A 14,865-nucleotide genomic window follows, 5' to 3' on the forward strand; every position below is an offset into this window, starting at 1 on the left:
ATATAATTCAAGGTCTCATGCATTCCTTCTAACCTGCTTATTTTCAGCTCAACAGAAGAACGAAGAATGAACTCTTTTCTTTTAATTAATCAAAGAACTCTATTTTAATAAAGCTAATCCATCAATCCCACGCCTTATGGCTCATTAATTAAATGTAATTTCTCAATTCATTACACTGCGCAGTTCCCCCAAGTTCACTTCACATAAGACCGTTGGGCGCAGTGCAAGTATTGGGATTGGGCCTCAAAAGAAATTGGAGTCTCATTTCCTGATATTGGAACATCTCTCCCCTGATTGGCTAACAGCAACTCACCTCTACCACTGCGGCTGTGTAGTGGAGTTGTTAGTGCTAACTATTGGCTTCTACTTGCCAAGACATGTACTGCTCTCTTCTGGATGCTAACTCTTCAAAGTCTTGCCTGTTGCAAGCTAAGATGGGTGAGTCCATGAAGGCTAATTTTCAGTGTAATGTAGATCTGTCTGGCTTTTGCTGACCCAAGCGTTTTCTTGTCTATTTTCTGTTGGTGGCTAATGCAGGAAATAAGGGTAGAAGACTATTTTCACATTCAGCCTGCATGTAAACTTAGAGTCACATATCATATTTCAAAAATAAGTAAATATTTTCTCAGTGAATTTGCTCCAAAACACCTTGTCATGATCCTCCTTAACTCCCCCCCCCCCCCCCCCCCCCGAAAATCCCATAACTACATGACTTTTATAGCAGTAATGAAGGTTGTACAGTAATCTGATCAGAATTACATAAGATTTCACAAATGGAAAGACTAATGATACCCAGATGGGAGTAGATGATGGTAGGACTTTTATTACTTGTAAATTGAAAAAAAAAACATTCAAAAAAGAAATCAAAATGAGTGAAATTGTGCTTAAATATACTATTTTTCTAGAACAAGGGTCTCGAACTCTCCAGCAATTTTTAGTTGTTTCCCTGCTTCAAAACACCTGACTTTAATCAGCAGGTGAGGCTTAACATTGAAGCATCAAGGATGTGTAAGCAGGAAAACAACCATGCTGAATAGCTGCCTACAAAGACCAGAGTTTGAGACCCCTGATCTAGAAAATCTCAAGGATTTAGACTCTCACTTTTTCTTTAAAGTAAAAAAGTTGAAAAGAATTCAATTAAGGGTTAATAATTTGATTAAATAGTGTATGTGATAAAAACCGGTAATTATTATAGCACTTTACAAGATAATTTCCCCCTAGAAGCTGTGGTATTTTGGCTATAGCCAGGGGTGTTGCTAGGGCTGGTCCTGGGTGCTGCTCTGACAGCAAGCTTGAAACCCCCCCAAATAACTTAATTTAACTTGGCCCTAATGCAAGATACCAAGAGCCAAAACATGCAAATATCTTTATATGAAGTTGAAAAGAGATACTGAGGTAGTTAATTAAGATATCAATGCATTATTTTCAAAATAGTTAAATTCTGATTCTTATACAAATGTTGTTGGAATAAATATTTCTTATCATATTGCTGTTATTGAATTAATTTGAACAACTTAAAGGCAAATCTGTTAACAATGAGCCTCTCTAACAGAGGAGTGCCCCCCTCAAATGTTAGTCTAGAATCCTGTCCTTGCTCGTGGGTCCCCGTTCAGGCTGAAGATGCGGGCTGACCTTTTCAGTTGCAGCTCCAAAACAATGCTGAGTACAGACGCTTCTGCTTCTGATAACTGCTTTTGCTCCCTTATCTTTTTTCCCAAGGCTCTTTGTCCTGTCTGCCCGCAGAGCGCTTCTCTGCATTTCTTCTGAAAACCCCTATTTTTTAGAATGGATTTAATTAATTGGTCATTCAACGCGATTGACAAGTTTTTTTCTATGATGAGAACGGAGGAGGGGGCTCCCACTTGCCCGCAAGGGACACACGCAGCGGGACATATGCTCGATTCCTGGAGGGAGTGGAAGATCATATGCCTCTCTCAGTTGTCCATTGAGGATGTCGAAGATGTGCGGATATTTGGCCTGATGATCACTGGATTTCTTCTGATTGGAGTGGGAGGATATCTGGTTTTCTGGAAATTTGGGAAGACGGGAGCGATTGGAGGTCGACCCGCACCCACGGAAAACACCGTCCGTGTGGAGACCTCACAGACTGGGACGTTACTCGAGGTGAATCGTAAGCTGGACAATGTTCTAGCTGCGATACCGGTATTAGTGCACAAAATGGATGTCATCTCGGAGAGGGTCACTGGACGGTGTGGAGATGTTTAAAACCTGAATTGGCTTCACTGGAGGACTTGAATGATCAGTTACAGACATCAAGGCAGAGAGGAAAATGATCTCTGCCTGACCCAAACAAAGTCTTGTTATCCGAATCTGACGCCATGGCAGCCATGTGAATGCCAACAACAAACCCCCACAAAGGAATGAGGACAGATGCTGTGAAAACCTGACCCCCCCCCCCCCCCCCCAGCCTTTGGATTGGTGGACTTCAGCCTGGCGAGGTCATCAACCTGCAGGTGTCAATGTGCTCTGCGCTCCTCCCAAGATCTCCCTCCCACCTGTGGCTACACTGGTAGAGCGCCATAGGGCTACTCTCGCTGGGGAAAAAGGATCCCAGCCCCCCCCCCCGCCTTCCTCTCCATGTCTCATGTTGTGAATTGTTGATGTTCGTGCTTATATGTTTGAGGCATTTTTTTTTGCATAGTAAAGCTACGCCCTGCCTGGAGTAACTCTGGTATGCCTTTTTTCCCCTCCCCCAATTTATCCTCATGTAATCCACTTTTCATCTAATTAACGGTAGCGCGACTCTTGTTGCGAATGACCACAGTACCAATTCTTCTGTACGGAAACAATTGCCCCTTGGGGATGATTAAAGTTTTTTTTTTATTTGAATTTGATGAGCTTCCATTGCACATTCAGCAGTCCTCTGAAGACCAACTTTAATGTACTGGCTTTTAAATCTGTGTGAGTGATTGACTGTGTTGTTTTTTAGTCTCATTTTTTATGTTTTTATTTTGTTGTTTTATTAGTTTTTAGTGGATTTTATGTGTTATGTTTTTATCTGTGTCTGTGAAGCACTTTGGTGGCATGTAAGTGTCTGTAAGGTGCTATATAAACAAAGTTGGAGTCGACAATCGGCGTTGGTTATAGCGTAAAAAAGATAAGAATAAAAATATTCTATTTAGTTTGCCACAAACTTATGCATATCTCCCGTAGAAACTTAAAGCTTCTTTTATTTTGAAACGCTTCCTTCGCCGGATGGATGTACTTGTAACAACATCCGGATCACGATTGGAAAATTGGCGGTTTGTATTCGCGTTTTGTGTCGTTGTCGTGTATGTATCGTAAAACTTAACTAAACGGTGTGGATATCGGGATATACCTCCTAGCTGTTTTACCTTCTGTTTCCTCTTTTTATTTTGACGGAAAAAATGCGTTTTAAAGACAGTTTATACAGCCAGGTAACATAGAAGTTAGCATCGAAGCTAGCGAGCTCGGTGGCGTCTGTAGAGATCGACTCTGGACACCTCACCTCATCTTCCTGCTTTTATTCACCCATCCCTAAATAATGACGACCTCGACGTTACAACAAAAGGAAAACGGACAGTACTTGTGGTTTGCTCTTCTCGGACTGGGGTTTCAACCGGATGCTGCGGCTTCAGGACTCAGCAAAGCCAACATTAAGCATCTAAACTTGGGGCCGTGAGTCCACTTTTGTTTCCGTTTAAAGCATCATTTATCTGTACAGATGAGATTACCTTAAAATATAATTGTATTTGTGGCTAAAACGCAGGAATATGTTCGATAAACCCAACAAAGACGCCTTCTACATCGTCACCGTTTACTTGCTGAAGAAACTCAACCCAACGAGATTTCACGAAGCTTACAGGTAAAGCAGAGTACTCGTTGATGTTTGTCTAAGTTTGTCCTACATGTTAACAGTGAGATGTGTGTTCTGCTTTAGGAATTGCTGGCCTGTTTTGAACCATAAAGCAGATGCAGAGTTTCGCAAAACTACCTGCGCCTGGCTGCGAGAAATTATGGTAAGCTTTAAGGTCCACCGATGTGGGTTTTCTGTTGCCGATACCAATATGTGCAGCTGTTTTTAGAGCCCATTTTCATGGCTAATATCTAGTTTTCTGCTTTATCTGTACATTAATACGTCACTGATAACAGCTGATCCACAATAGTTATGAAACTGAATTTAACCGACTCTTAAATCTTTATTTGTGCACAATATTAAAATTAGTCATTTAAGTTTATCAAACTGACCAAGTTTTAAATGTTAAAAATTGTACAAAAAAGCATGAGTTGACAGGAATGCTTTAAGAGCACTTATTAAGCAGATGTTTCAGTAGTACAGGCCGTTCGCAGATGTGCCTGACTTTAAATAGGTTCTGCTAAAGAAGTATATCAACAGAAGCAATGCATTATATATTTGTCACATCAAGCACATTTTATTTTGCTAACTTGTTTTCTCCACTCTCCTTCCTCTCTTTAGTCAGATTTAGTTCTGAAATAAAGTTGCACAGCACAATGCAATAAAATCTTTTCACACTTCCTGCATTAAACAATTAATTTAATGTAAGAATTGCAGCTATTTAGATTAGAATAGTCCTCCTGAGTGTGCTTGCACCAAGCCACCATGCACCACAAGCAGGTGAAAGATGAATGGGTGAAAAAACGATTAAAAATATGTTATGAAAGTGCAACAACTTAGAAAAACTATGAGGCATAAAAAAATTACAAGAAAAACACATTACATGATGTTTCTTTGAGCACGAGTGATGTGAGGATGCCTGAAAACATTTCCTAGGCATATTCAGTTGAGAAATTATGATTATTCAGGTTGTAAAAATTTTAGATCATATAAATTTAGTAAAAGACAAATGGGCTCAAAATGAAGAGAACTCCCAATGCTGGTGGACAAGAGTCTCCCAATAGACAACCAGTCTGAAAATGGGCCTGGATTGGACACACTCTGAGTTAATGGTGTCACGAGGTGAACGCTGGACTGGAACCCTGATTCAGACCTGGAGGAGATGGTCTGAGAAGGACGCTGGACATGTGGGATGCCCAGGACATCATCAATTGAATCCCTGAGCTGACGGGACCATCTAGTAAAAAATGTCAAAATGCAACATGTAGATTCTGGTGATGTAGTTCATTGTACAAGACACTGCTCCTATTTTTCTCCATTTGCAGTGTCTCTGGGTTCTGCCTTGAGTTGTACTTTTAATCGTATTTTTATAGCGATGAGTACCGAATTCGGTACTTTTTAAGGTACCGACCAAATTCCATAGTACCGACTGAGCACCGATTCACGTCATTTGAAACGGTGCCTCGTTTCGGTACCCGTCCTTCATAACGAGAACTTGCCAAGACAGCTGCTCATGCGCAAGAGCGTTACGTCATCGGTCGCTGCGAGCCAGTTGTAAACAGAGCAGCATGGTAGAAAGAACGCACGCTAAAGCTTGGGTCCACTTCACTAAATGTGATGGGTAACTGGGTGATGATGAAACCAGCGACAAAGATCTAAGTGAGACTTAATCTTAATCTGCTCCGGTAGGTAAATAAAATGTTTAAGATAACGTTAGCTTGATACGGTATGTTAGCTTCCGTTCCGCTAATGGTGTGTTCGCTTTCTCCTCGGAATTCTGAATCTCCGACTAGAAGAACATGAACGCGCTCTAAAGTTTGGCTTCACTTTACTAAATGCGACGGGTGATTGGGTGAAGATGAAACCAGCGACAACGATCTCAGTGTGAGGCATCATCGTTTTAATCTGCTCCGGCAGCTAAAAACTGTTTAAGATAACGTTAGCTTGATATGTTAGCTTCCATGCCACCATTGTTATCAGCTAATGGTGCGTTCGCTTTCTCCTCGGAAATTCTAACTTCCCAGTAGGAAAAATAAATTGAAAAAGGACGGCAAAAGGAATGAAGATACACAGTAAATTTAGTTCACAGTAAAGATGTTTGCTTCAGTTTAATTATCAGTTTATAAAACTACAAGGACGATGTTAAAATACAAACAGTTGTATGTTATTTATCATAATATTTATCAAATATTGTTCTATATTGAGAAAAATATATATTTAATTATAAAAGAGAATTAAAATAATAAACACTCAAAAGTATCGAAAATTGGTACCGGTATCGATTCGTAGGTACCGGGAATTAGTACCGGATCGATTCAAATGTCAAAGGTACCCATCCCTATATTTTTATAAGGTCCCATTTTTATGTATTTTATAGGAGCAGACGGCAAATGCAGGAATCAAAGTGGTGGCCTCCTTGTTTCTGTCCCCCGGAGGCCCCAAGTTCCTCAGCTTGATGCTTCATTTGGCCACACACGTCATGCTGCAGGAAATGAAGACCTTCAGCACAGGTAGCACTCTACACTGAACTCTCTTCGTTCGACTTTTGACTTTCAGCAGCTGACCTGTCTGAAAACATGGCCCCACAGGTGACGGCTGGGTTCCCGAGGCGGCGGCGGTGCCGACCTCCAGCTTGGACATGGCCGTTAACAGATTCAGTCTGACCCGTACGAGGTTTCTACAGGCTGCCGTTGATCAGGACCGTTTTCTCCACGAGTACCAGAGGCGAGCTCAGTGAGTCCGTCTCTGCCAGTCCCTACAGCTGGACGAAGGTTTATCAGATCTTTAGTAAAACAATCCATTTGTCTTTTTTTTAGGTGTTTGGTGAAGTCTGAGCGGGACATCAGAGCGGAAGGTGCCAAGTACGACGAGCTGCTTAAGTATGTACCCTATATCCATCTTATGTTTGGACTGAAGCTCCTGAGGAACACTGACTAACTTGTGTCTTCAGGCGTTTCCCCTCTGACTCTGCTCCGGATGAAGGATCTTTCTGTGGGAAGGTCAGAGAGGTACGATTTATGATTTACACCCTGGCTTTAGCGTTCTGATAGGTTAAAGGTGTTGTTTAAAGACGACGGTCTGTCTCTAAGGTCCGAGCTTTATGGTCAGACATCGAAGCGATGCTGTCCGCTATCAGAGAGGAGCAGAGCGCCGTGGAAAGTGTTCTGAGAGGGGATGTGGACCAGCATGTCCTGGATGGGACGGATAGAGCCCTAAATATCCCTCGCTGCCTCCAGGAGAGGGTTGAACAGCTCCCCCATCAGGTGAGGACAAAGAACGTGTACAACTGTAGATTGGATGGATTTTTAAACACTTTTCCAAATTCCCGTTGTCTATGGGGACATTTCTGACCTTTTGGGTGTATGACGCAGGGTTACCAGAAGTCCCTGAAGACTATTCTGTGAGTTTTTTTTTTTCTAGTTAAATTCAGGGAACGTTTATGAAGACGGACAGCTGAACCTCCTCTGTGTGATGGAGTTGACCAACCACGCCTTGCAGCTCCTGAAGGAAGAACGTCGTCGTGTTCCTCCTCTCTCCAGATCCCAGATCAGTTCTCAGAACCTGCAGGAGAAGTGTCTTAAGATGTCCCGGGTGCTGCGGGACCTTCATCTGATCAGGTAAAACACCTAAATCAGACTTGTGGTTTCAGCTGTCTCCCACCTGAATGTGACCTATTTTTGTGTCAAACCTTCAGGCAGAAACTTTCCAAGGAAGAGATTCCAGAGGTCTGGAGTGCCATCAGAGAGCTGGAGGCTGACTGGGACAAGAGGTGGATGGATACATTAAAAGAAACGCCTCTTGTTTCCTTCCTCAACAAGGATCCTGTGAGTCATACTCGACCCCTCGTCGGTATTTCATCCACATCTTACGAGGTGGAGCTGATGTGTGATGGTTTGTTCAGGCTTTTAGTTTCCTGTCGCCGATGGCCCCGCTGACCTTTGACCCGGCTGCTGAAGCCACTTACAGGAGTAGCGTGTTTTCTCAGTTCCCCGCCAAGCTTCCTGGTGAGCAGAGTCAGATCGGTTCACAGTCCCAATTTAAATGGTTACGTTTGCTTTTTAAACACCTTTTTCTGTTACAGATGGGAAGCCGGCAGAGAGGAAACCAGAGGAAGACGGGAACACCAGGAGGTAATGTCCTCTCTGTTTTGGTTGATGAGGGGAAACTGATACCTGGGCAGGCCTGAGCAGTGGTCTGTTCATCACTAGTTATCCCCAGAGCATCCCCGCTTTCTGATGACCGCGGCGAATTGAGAGAAATCGCCACGGACAGATACGGAGCGGACATTTTGAGCATGTGGCTTTAGATAGAAGCACAAACTGACACCTGCTTAAACTTAAATGCAGCAGTTAATGTTTTTTTTAATTAATGTGTGTGTGTGTGTGTGTGTGTGTGTATATATATATATATATATATATATATATATATATATATATATATATGAGATTTTTGGGCCGATCCTGATATCTAATTTTGAGATCACTGTGATGGCCGATAACTGATATACTGAAATTAATGCTTCTAAAATCAGCAGATTTTGTATAGATTGAAAATTATTAAAGTTGAATTCACGTTATTATTTCATTCACTGTTCACATGACTAAACAAACATCGGTGATTTATTAAATCTGTTAGTGTTGCTCTTGAGTGACCCATCTTGTTACTAAACCAACAGCCAGTATTTTCTTTTCTTAAAGAGCGAGGAACTCCTAAATAAACTTATTTTGCTGATAACCTGCATAGACGTGTGTCTAATAGAGTGCTGTCACACGCCAGGCCCCGCCTCCTTTAGGCACATTTGTCAAACAGGAAGTGGGGGGTGGATTAAGGCTCCAGTCAGGGGGTGACTGAACCTTTAAGCTCAGTGCTTTTTTTCCCCTTAGTTTCGAAGTGTTGCAAAGCTCATAAAAGTTGTTGAGTTAGTTATTATCTTACCTCTTTATTTTTAGACAGCACTTAACATTTAGAGATAACACTAGCTCAGAAGCTAATGATGGTTATATTAGAGTAGATATATTTCACAGACATTCGTAGATGCCCTGTTGACTGACGCTGCCTATTGGAGCTGTCATAGTGGCCGGCCGCCATCTTGGAATGGTTCTCAATTCGCCCCTCGAAGGTGCTTACCCAACAAAAACACATTTACCATACTTTTTCACTAATTCAGGCATATGGTATGACATGATCATTAAAATATAAATTACATGAAATAAATAAGAAAGAATAAAATAAAATCCCAACAGGTAGTCCATAAAAGTCCCACATGATCTGTTTTCTATAGTACTCCAGCTGTTGTAATGGTAGGCTGTACAGAAAACTGGCATAGTTGCTGACTCTGGGTTTGTAGAATGAGGAGACCCATCCAATATGGTGGAAATGCTTTTATTCTCTGCAGCGCCCAATGGGGTGTCTACATATTCATGTTTATGAGTAAGCTGCAATTTATGACTCGATTAGTTAATTGCTAAAATAACTGTTTAGTTGACTTTCAAAATAGTAACTTAAAGAGGAACTGCACACCGTCAGAAAATGTAACTCCACCCCTAGTCAAGATTTGAAAAATGCTATGAAAGTGGGTGTTGCCAGGAGGCAGAGAGTGGCATGGCCAAGTGTGGGGAATTTCCATCCCAGGAGGGAGGGGGAGTGGGAGGAGACTGTCCTGATGAAGTGAAATTGTTAGCCTAGTGAACTAGACCAAATTCTTGCTTTGCAAAGTTTGGTCTAGGAACGCTCCACTGGAACCTCTGCAGCCCCAACAGCATTCTGGCTGGCCAATCACAGCTCTCTAGAGGGGTTTCAAACACATAAAGAGCTGTGATTGGTCCATAATGGTGGGCCAATCATAGTGCTCTATCTGCTTAGTGAACAAATCACAGAGCTTTATCCGCTTTGTGGGCCAATCAGGGCACTCTATATGCCTGGTGGGTGGGATGATGCAACAGAGTGAAACAAGCGTCTGGCCGTGTTCGAGATGAGCCAGTTCTGCGCAGATTAGACCACCGGTGATCGGCGAGCAGTGCATGCCGGTTAGATTTGTGTCCGACTTGACGCCGACTTGCTCTGACGTCATACTTACGTAGGCAACGATAACCTCGTGAGATCAAGGTGGCCGCAGATTTTGGAGCAAGGTGCTGCAGTTGCTCTCCACCGGCTGCAAAACCTAGAGGATGATGGGAAACACCTGGCTCTCACCTGATCTAAGATCTGATTGGTTCATATTTTGATCCAAACATCCGGTGGTAGAACATGAAATGTTAGTTGGTCACATGTATTCTGTAAATCATGTTATGTTGATGATGACAACTATATAGGCCATAAAGAGGAATGTGTTTTGTTTTCTTTTGTCACGTTTCCTTTGAACACACTAAACCTACAGCTGATAACCTTTACTAATTATTACAGTCATGTCTTCATATACAATATATGATATCCACAAGCACGTGAGGATGTGTTTCAGCTGCTAACAGGCACCAGAATTAAAGTTGAAAATTAAACAAGTGTGAATGCTAACGCGATATCTTCAGCCATCGTCACCCGTGAGATACACATGTAGGGAGATCTGTCCGACTTAAACGCCGGCTTTCAGCCACTCCTCCTGCTGCTTCCGTCTGCTCTCGTCTGTTTTCCAGGCGAGGCGCAGCTAAACTCGAACACGGCCAATGTCACATTCATTCTCCAGTAGCATGTGGAGATCATTTGAAAGACAACGGTAGAACCCGCCCCACAACCGAGAGCCGTCAATGGAGTGTTGCTAGACTAAATAATACATTTATTTAGTCTGGCTTGCCAGGCTATGAAATTGTTCCAGCCCCAGTCAATCACAAGTTTAAAATGTAGTAGCTGCTGTTCTGCCACAGGGGGCAGCACTAAGACGTTTTTAGACCTAGAGTCTAGATGTAATCAAGTTTACACAAACATGTCAAAAAATGCACAGAAACAGAAAGAATGCAATTGTAAAGACCCAATATTTTGGGGTTTCGTTACTACAAAAGTGCTATCTTAATGCCGTAGAGCTGCTGTCAAAATCCTTTGAGGTCTGCCCTCTAGTGGACAACATAAGCATTGTAACTGGCAAGCATTGCTATCTTGTCTGAATTTAATTTTTTTAACAATTTAAAATCTCTTTCCGGAATATTCCTCTTATCCGATGTCACCATCTAGTGGCTGTTTCTTCATAAATGTGCTTCTGTAGCCGACAAACAGAGCTTAAACACGCTGTTTTACTAGTATTACTCTCATGTCATGTTCTCATATATTTATATTTTAGAGACTTTCTCGTCCGTGAAAAGTTCATCAACTCTGCATCAGCTGAGGTATTCCTTAAATGTGAAGCACGTAAGCGGTAGTCAACGCTATTGGTTAGTTCTGGTCGGCGCTCAGTTTCCTACTGCACGGAGCTCTGCGGGGCAGCGGGCGTGCGTAGCAAAACAACAAAAAAGAGACGTATTGCTTACATTTTATCACAGTACATGATGAGATAATCACTTTTACAGATTTCTGAAAAATCAAACTTCATTTCTGAAAGTAGAAAACTCCGGAAAAACACTTTTAACCAAAGATTAGCTCACACTTATTGGATTGATTTAACTCTGCTTCAGAAGACGATGGATGAAATATTCCAGGATCTTCCAAACAGTTCACAGAAATGTGTCTTCTCAAACAGGTTCTCAGCAACAACGGAGATGTTGGATGTTCCTGCTGTCCCCACGGCAAATACGTCTCTGGACTGGCTTTTTGACACTCAGTCAACCTTTCCTCTAAAGGCACCACCTGGACCACCACTCCAGGTAAGTAAAGGGACCAGCCAGATCAGATCTTATTAGCTGCACTCTATTCCTTTCTAATTACCTATTCCCCCCTCAATAATAGACCAGTGTGAGGAAGACGACTCATCAGAAGACGGCTCCATTAAAGACCAAAACTCAGATCTTTGACCTGGAATGTGAAAACCTTGCAGATCAGGTATTTTGATGACTTAAAAGCTAATATTAATGAAGAACAAAACTAAATACCAACCAATTTCTAATGCATTTTTTATAAACGTTAGTTTGCAGAGGCTGTAGCTTCAGCCAGTCCTTCGGGTGGAAAAGGTGAAGGTTTGGATCTGGAGAATCTTCTCGGCATCTATCAGAGAGATCCCTTTTCTACTAGGAAGCAGCTGCCTCGAACACCCGAGAGCTTAAGTGAGTCGTGGGCCTTTTTAAACATGTGGTGTTCCTAAAGACACTAGATTAATAATCTAGGATGAATGACCTTATTTTTAATGTCGTTGCTGTTTTATCTGAAGTTATGGATGTGAAAAGCTCCTGGAGAAAAGCTGTTGAAGATCAAGCTAGAACGAGTTTCCATTCTTCTGAGCTGATCAGCAGTGTCGCTTTTGGACAACGTCCGCTCAGTCAGCCTGAAAATGTGAGCTCCGACTCCCCCGCTCAGGCCGTCTCCTGCACCGCCGTCCCTTCTGTCTCAGATCAGGACAGCCCTTCTGCCTGCCAGCAGAGGGTCGCTCCCAAGGCCTCTCTTCTGTGGGAGGGGCTCGAAGCAGAGGTCCTCGACAGCCCGAGCGGCACCGGCAGCAGCGTCATCCAGTTCAGCCTCGAGCACGAAACCCTCCCCGAACTGCCGAGCTGTGACAGTCTGAGTCTTGAGGACGAAGTTGTGGATGTGACGAGCGAGGAGGATGAAGAGGTTCTCATTCGTTCTCTGACGCTAAAGCAGTTCACGCCTCGTCGGGATCCGAACCAGCAATCGAGCAGCGGTGGCTTCTCCTTGGAAAGCATGAGGATAAACAAGAGTCTTCTCTCAGATTCCAGGGACAAAGACTTTCTGATGGAACCCGAAGCATCAGCAGAAAGAACCAGCAATGTGTTTTCACTAGATCTGGATTCACTGGAGACACCTTCACCTGTCAAACAAGACTACGCCCTCCCTAAACTGATCACCTTCTCCCCTATAGACGACATGAAATGTTAGCCACTTATCAGGATCCACTCTTCAGCTCTTAACTCTTAATTATTGTGTAATAAATGTGCATAACTGCAAAATAAACCACACCTGCTGCACTCTGAGGTAGTTTTAAATGGGATTTTATTGATGTAATAAAGCTGAAGACTTGAACTCATTGTTTAGGAATAATTTCTGACTGTTAAGCTTGTACATAACTGTAAAAAAATAAAATGTTGAATTAACTTAACCTAGTTAAGCACATTGGTTCCACTAAACCTAGCTACTTCAATTTAAAGAGTCATTATTTTCTAAGTAAATGTATATTACTTTTTTATTTAAGCAACTAAGTTTAGTGGAACCAGTTGACAGAAGTTATTTCAGTTTCATTTTTTTGGAGTGTGCCGAGTAAACATGAAATAAATGAAAGTTGTGTAAATCATCTGGTCTAGTGATGTGTCGGTCGCGAACGAACCGGCTCTAAGAGCCGGCGCTTTGAAGTGAACGACGGGAGCCGGCTCGTCATTGGGAGCCATCCCGTCCCCTCCTGCTATGGTGAAAGCTACAGGCGATTGGTCAATGTGTGACTGCGTGTCCAGACTTTCCACACACAGAGCAGCTGGGGCGGGGAAGAGGGAGGATCAGACTCAGACACACAGCAGAGCACATGCGGGCGGAGGGAGACGAAAGGGAATGAGGAGGAGGAAAAAGGCAAGAGGAGAGTGCGACGAAGACAGTGAGAAAATGAGCGCCAGCAGTCGGAAAGTGGAGATTTCTTTAAGTGTTCAGTTATTAAATCCATAGAAATTAGAAATATTTGATATATTGCATCTTTTTTACATTAGTAAATTATTTTACATATAGTTTAGCATTATTTTGGTTATAAATGTACTCTATGCCACAGAAAATCTGAGGAGCCGAAAGAGCCAGTTCTTTTTGGTGAGCTGAGCCAAAAGAACCGTCTCTCTAAAAAGAGCCGGAATGGCTGGAGGACGGTGTGTGACAAATGAAGCAGTGTTGTAAAGTGATTAATATTTTAGTCCCGTGTAAACAGACTAATAAATGGATTTCAGGCCTGGAGTGGTTTCCAAGAAAGCAGGTTTATCTGGCACCCTTTTCTCCTGTGTGTTCTCTCCCTCTGAATGATGGGGGCATCAGAAACTACTTAAACTCAAACTAGTCAAGGCAGCGCTCAAGCAGAGCAACCAGGAAGTAGATTTATTTTTATTTTTTCCTCAAAAAGCATTTAAATGATCACTTGTGGCAGCAGTAGCTCAACAGGTTGAGCGGGTTGTCCAGGAATCGGAAGGTTGCAGGTTCGATCCCGGCTCCGGGCAGAGAATTCTGCTGTTGTGTCCTTGGGCAAGACACTTAACCCACCTGGTGGTGGTCGGAGGGACCGGTGACGCCTGTGCTCGGCAACCTCGCCTCTGTCAGTGCGCCCCAGGGTAGCTGTGGCTACATCGTAGCTCATCACCACCAGTGTGTGAATGAGTGTATGAATGGATGAATGATACACTGTAGTGTAAAGCGCTTTGGAGTCCTTACTCTGAGAGGCGCTATACAAGTGCGGGTCTTTTATAATTTGATTTAGAAAACACATTTATGTGGAAGCCTATTTCTGCCATTGAAAAGAAAACAAAGTTCATGTCTTATGACTTTCAAAGACATTTTGAGATCCAAAGTCACAATTATGACTGAAATAAATTTCACAGTAAATTAAGAGTTCTGAGATAAAAAAAAAAGAACTATGGTGATGGTCAGTGTTGTAATGAGTATGGAAGTCAGGACTGTAATAATTTTTTTACACCATATTCACTTACATGAGAAATCAATCATAGTTACAAGATTATACAATAGTTTCAAACAGAAATATCAACTTATTTAGCACTGTCCCTTAAATGGAAGTTATCCTTGACTAAAGAAAAAAAATTTCACTTGACAAAAACAATCTAAATCATAAAAAATAACAATTAACAGCAAATATGACACTAAGTATTATGAGATTTAGGACCTTTTTTCATTTTAAAGTTATAACTTTGAACCTTATAATTGTAAACAAACATTTTGAATTTGATATTTATGAA

At 42.2% G+C, this 14,865-nt stretch overlaps 1 protein-coding gene and 1 non-coding gene across 2 annotated transcripts; both read left to right on the top strand.

The window, feature by feature from the left end:
* Nucleotides 1–3,348: 3,348 nt before the first annotated feature.
* haus6 (HAUS augmin-like complex, subunit 6) lies at nucleotides 3,349–13,220 on the top strand. Its single transcript, XM_015946518.3, has 16 exons — nucleotides 3,349–3,660; nucleotides 3,752–3,847; nucleotides 3,923–4,001; nucleotides 6,216–6,348; nucleotides 6,427–6,571; nucleotides 6,655–6,717; nucleotides 6,789–6,846; nucleotides 6,928–7,101; nucleotides 7,259–7,455; nucleotides 7,533–7,662; nucleotides 7,740–7,842; nucleotides 7,920–7,968; nucleotides 11,502–11,625; nucleotides 11,708–11,800; nucleotides 11,886–12,021; nucleotides 12,126–13,220. Exons 1-16 carry the CDS (start codon nucleotides 3,527–3,529, stop codon nucleotides 12,806–12,808), a joined length of 2,397 nt encoding a protein of 798 aa, XP_015802004.3. The 5' UTR covers nucleotides 3,349–3,526; the 3' UTR covers nucleotides 12,809–13,220.
* LOC129165741 (small Cajal body-specific RNA 8) lies at nucleotides 7,997–8,127 on the top strand. Its single transcript, XR_008565016.1, has one exon. It is a non-coding gene; the product is annotated as a small Cajal body-specific RNA 8 (non-coding RNA).
* Nucleotides 13,221–14,865: the final 1,645 nt, after the last annotated feature.

This window comes from Nothobranchius furzeri, chromosome 2 (assembly GCF_043380555.1).
Source record: "Nothobranchius furzeri strain GRZ-AD chromosome 2, NfurGRZ-RIMD1, whole genome shotgun sequence".
NCBI classification, from domain to species: Eukaryota; Metazoa; Chordata; class Actinopteri; order Cyprinodontiformes; family Nothobranchiidae; genus Nothobranchius; species Nothobranchius furzeri.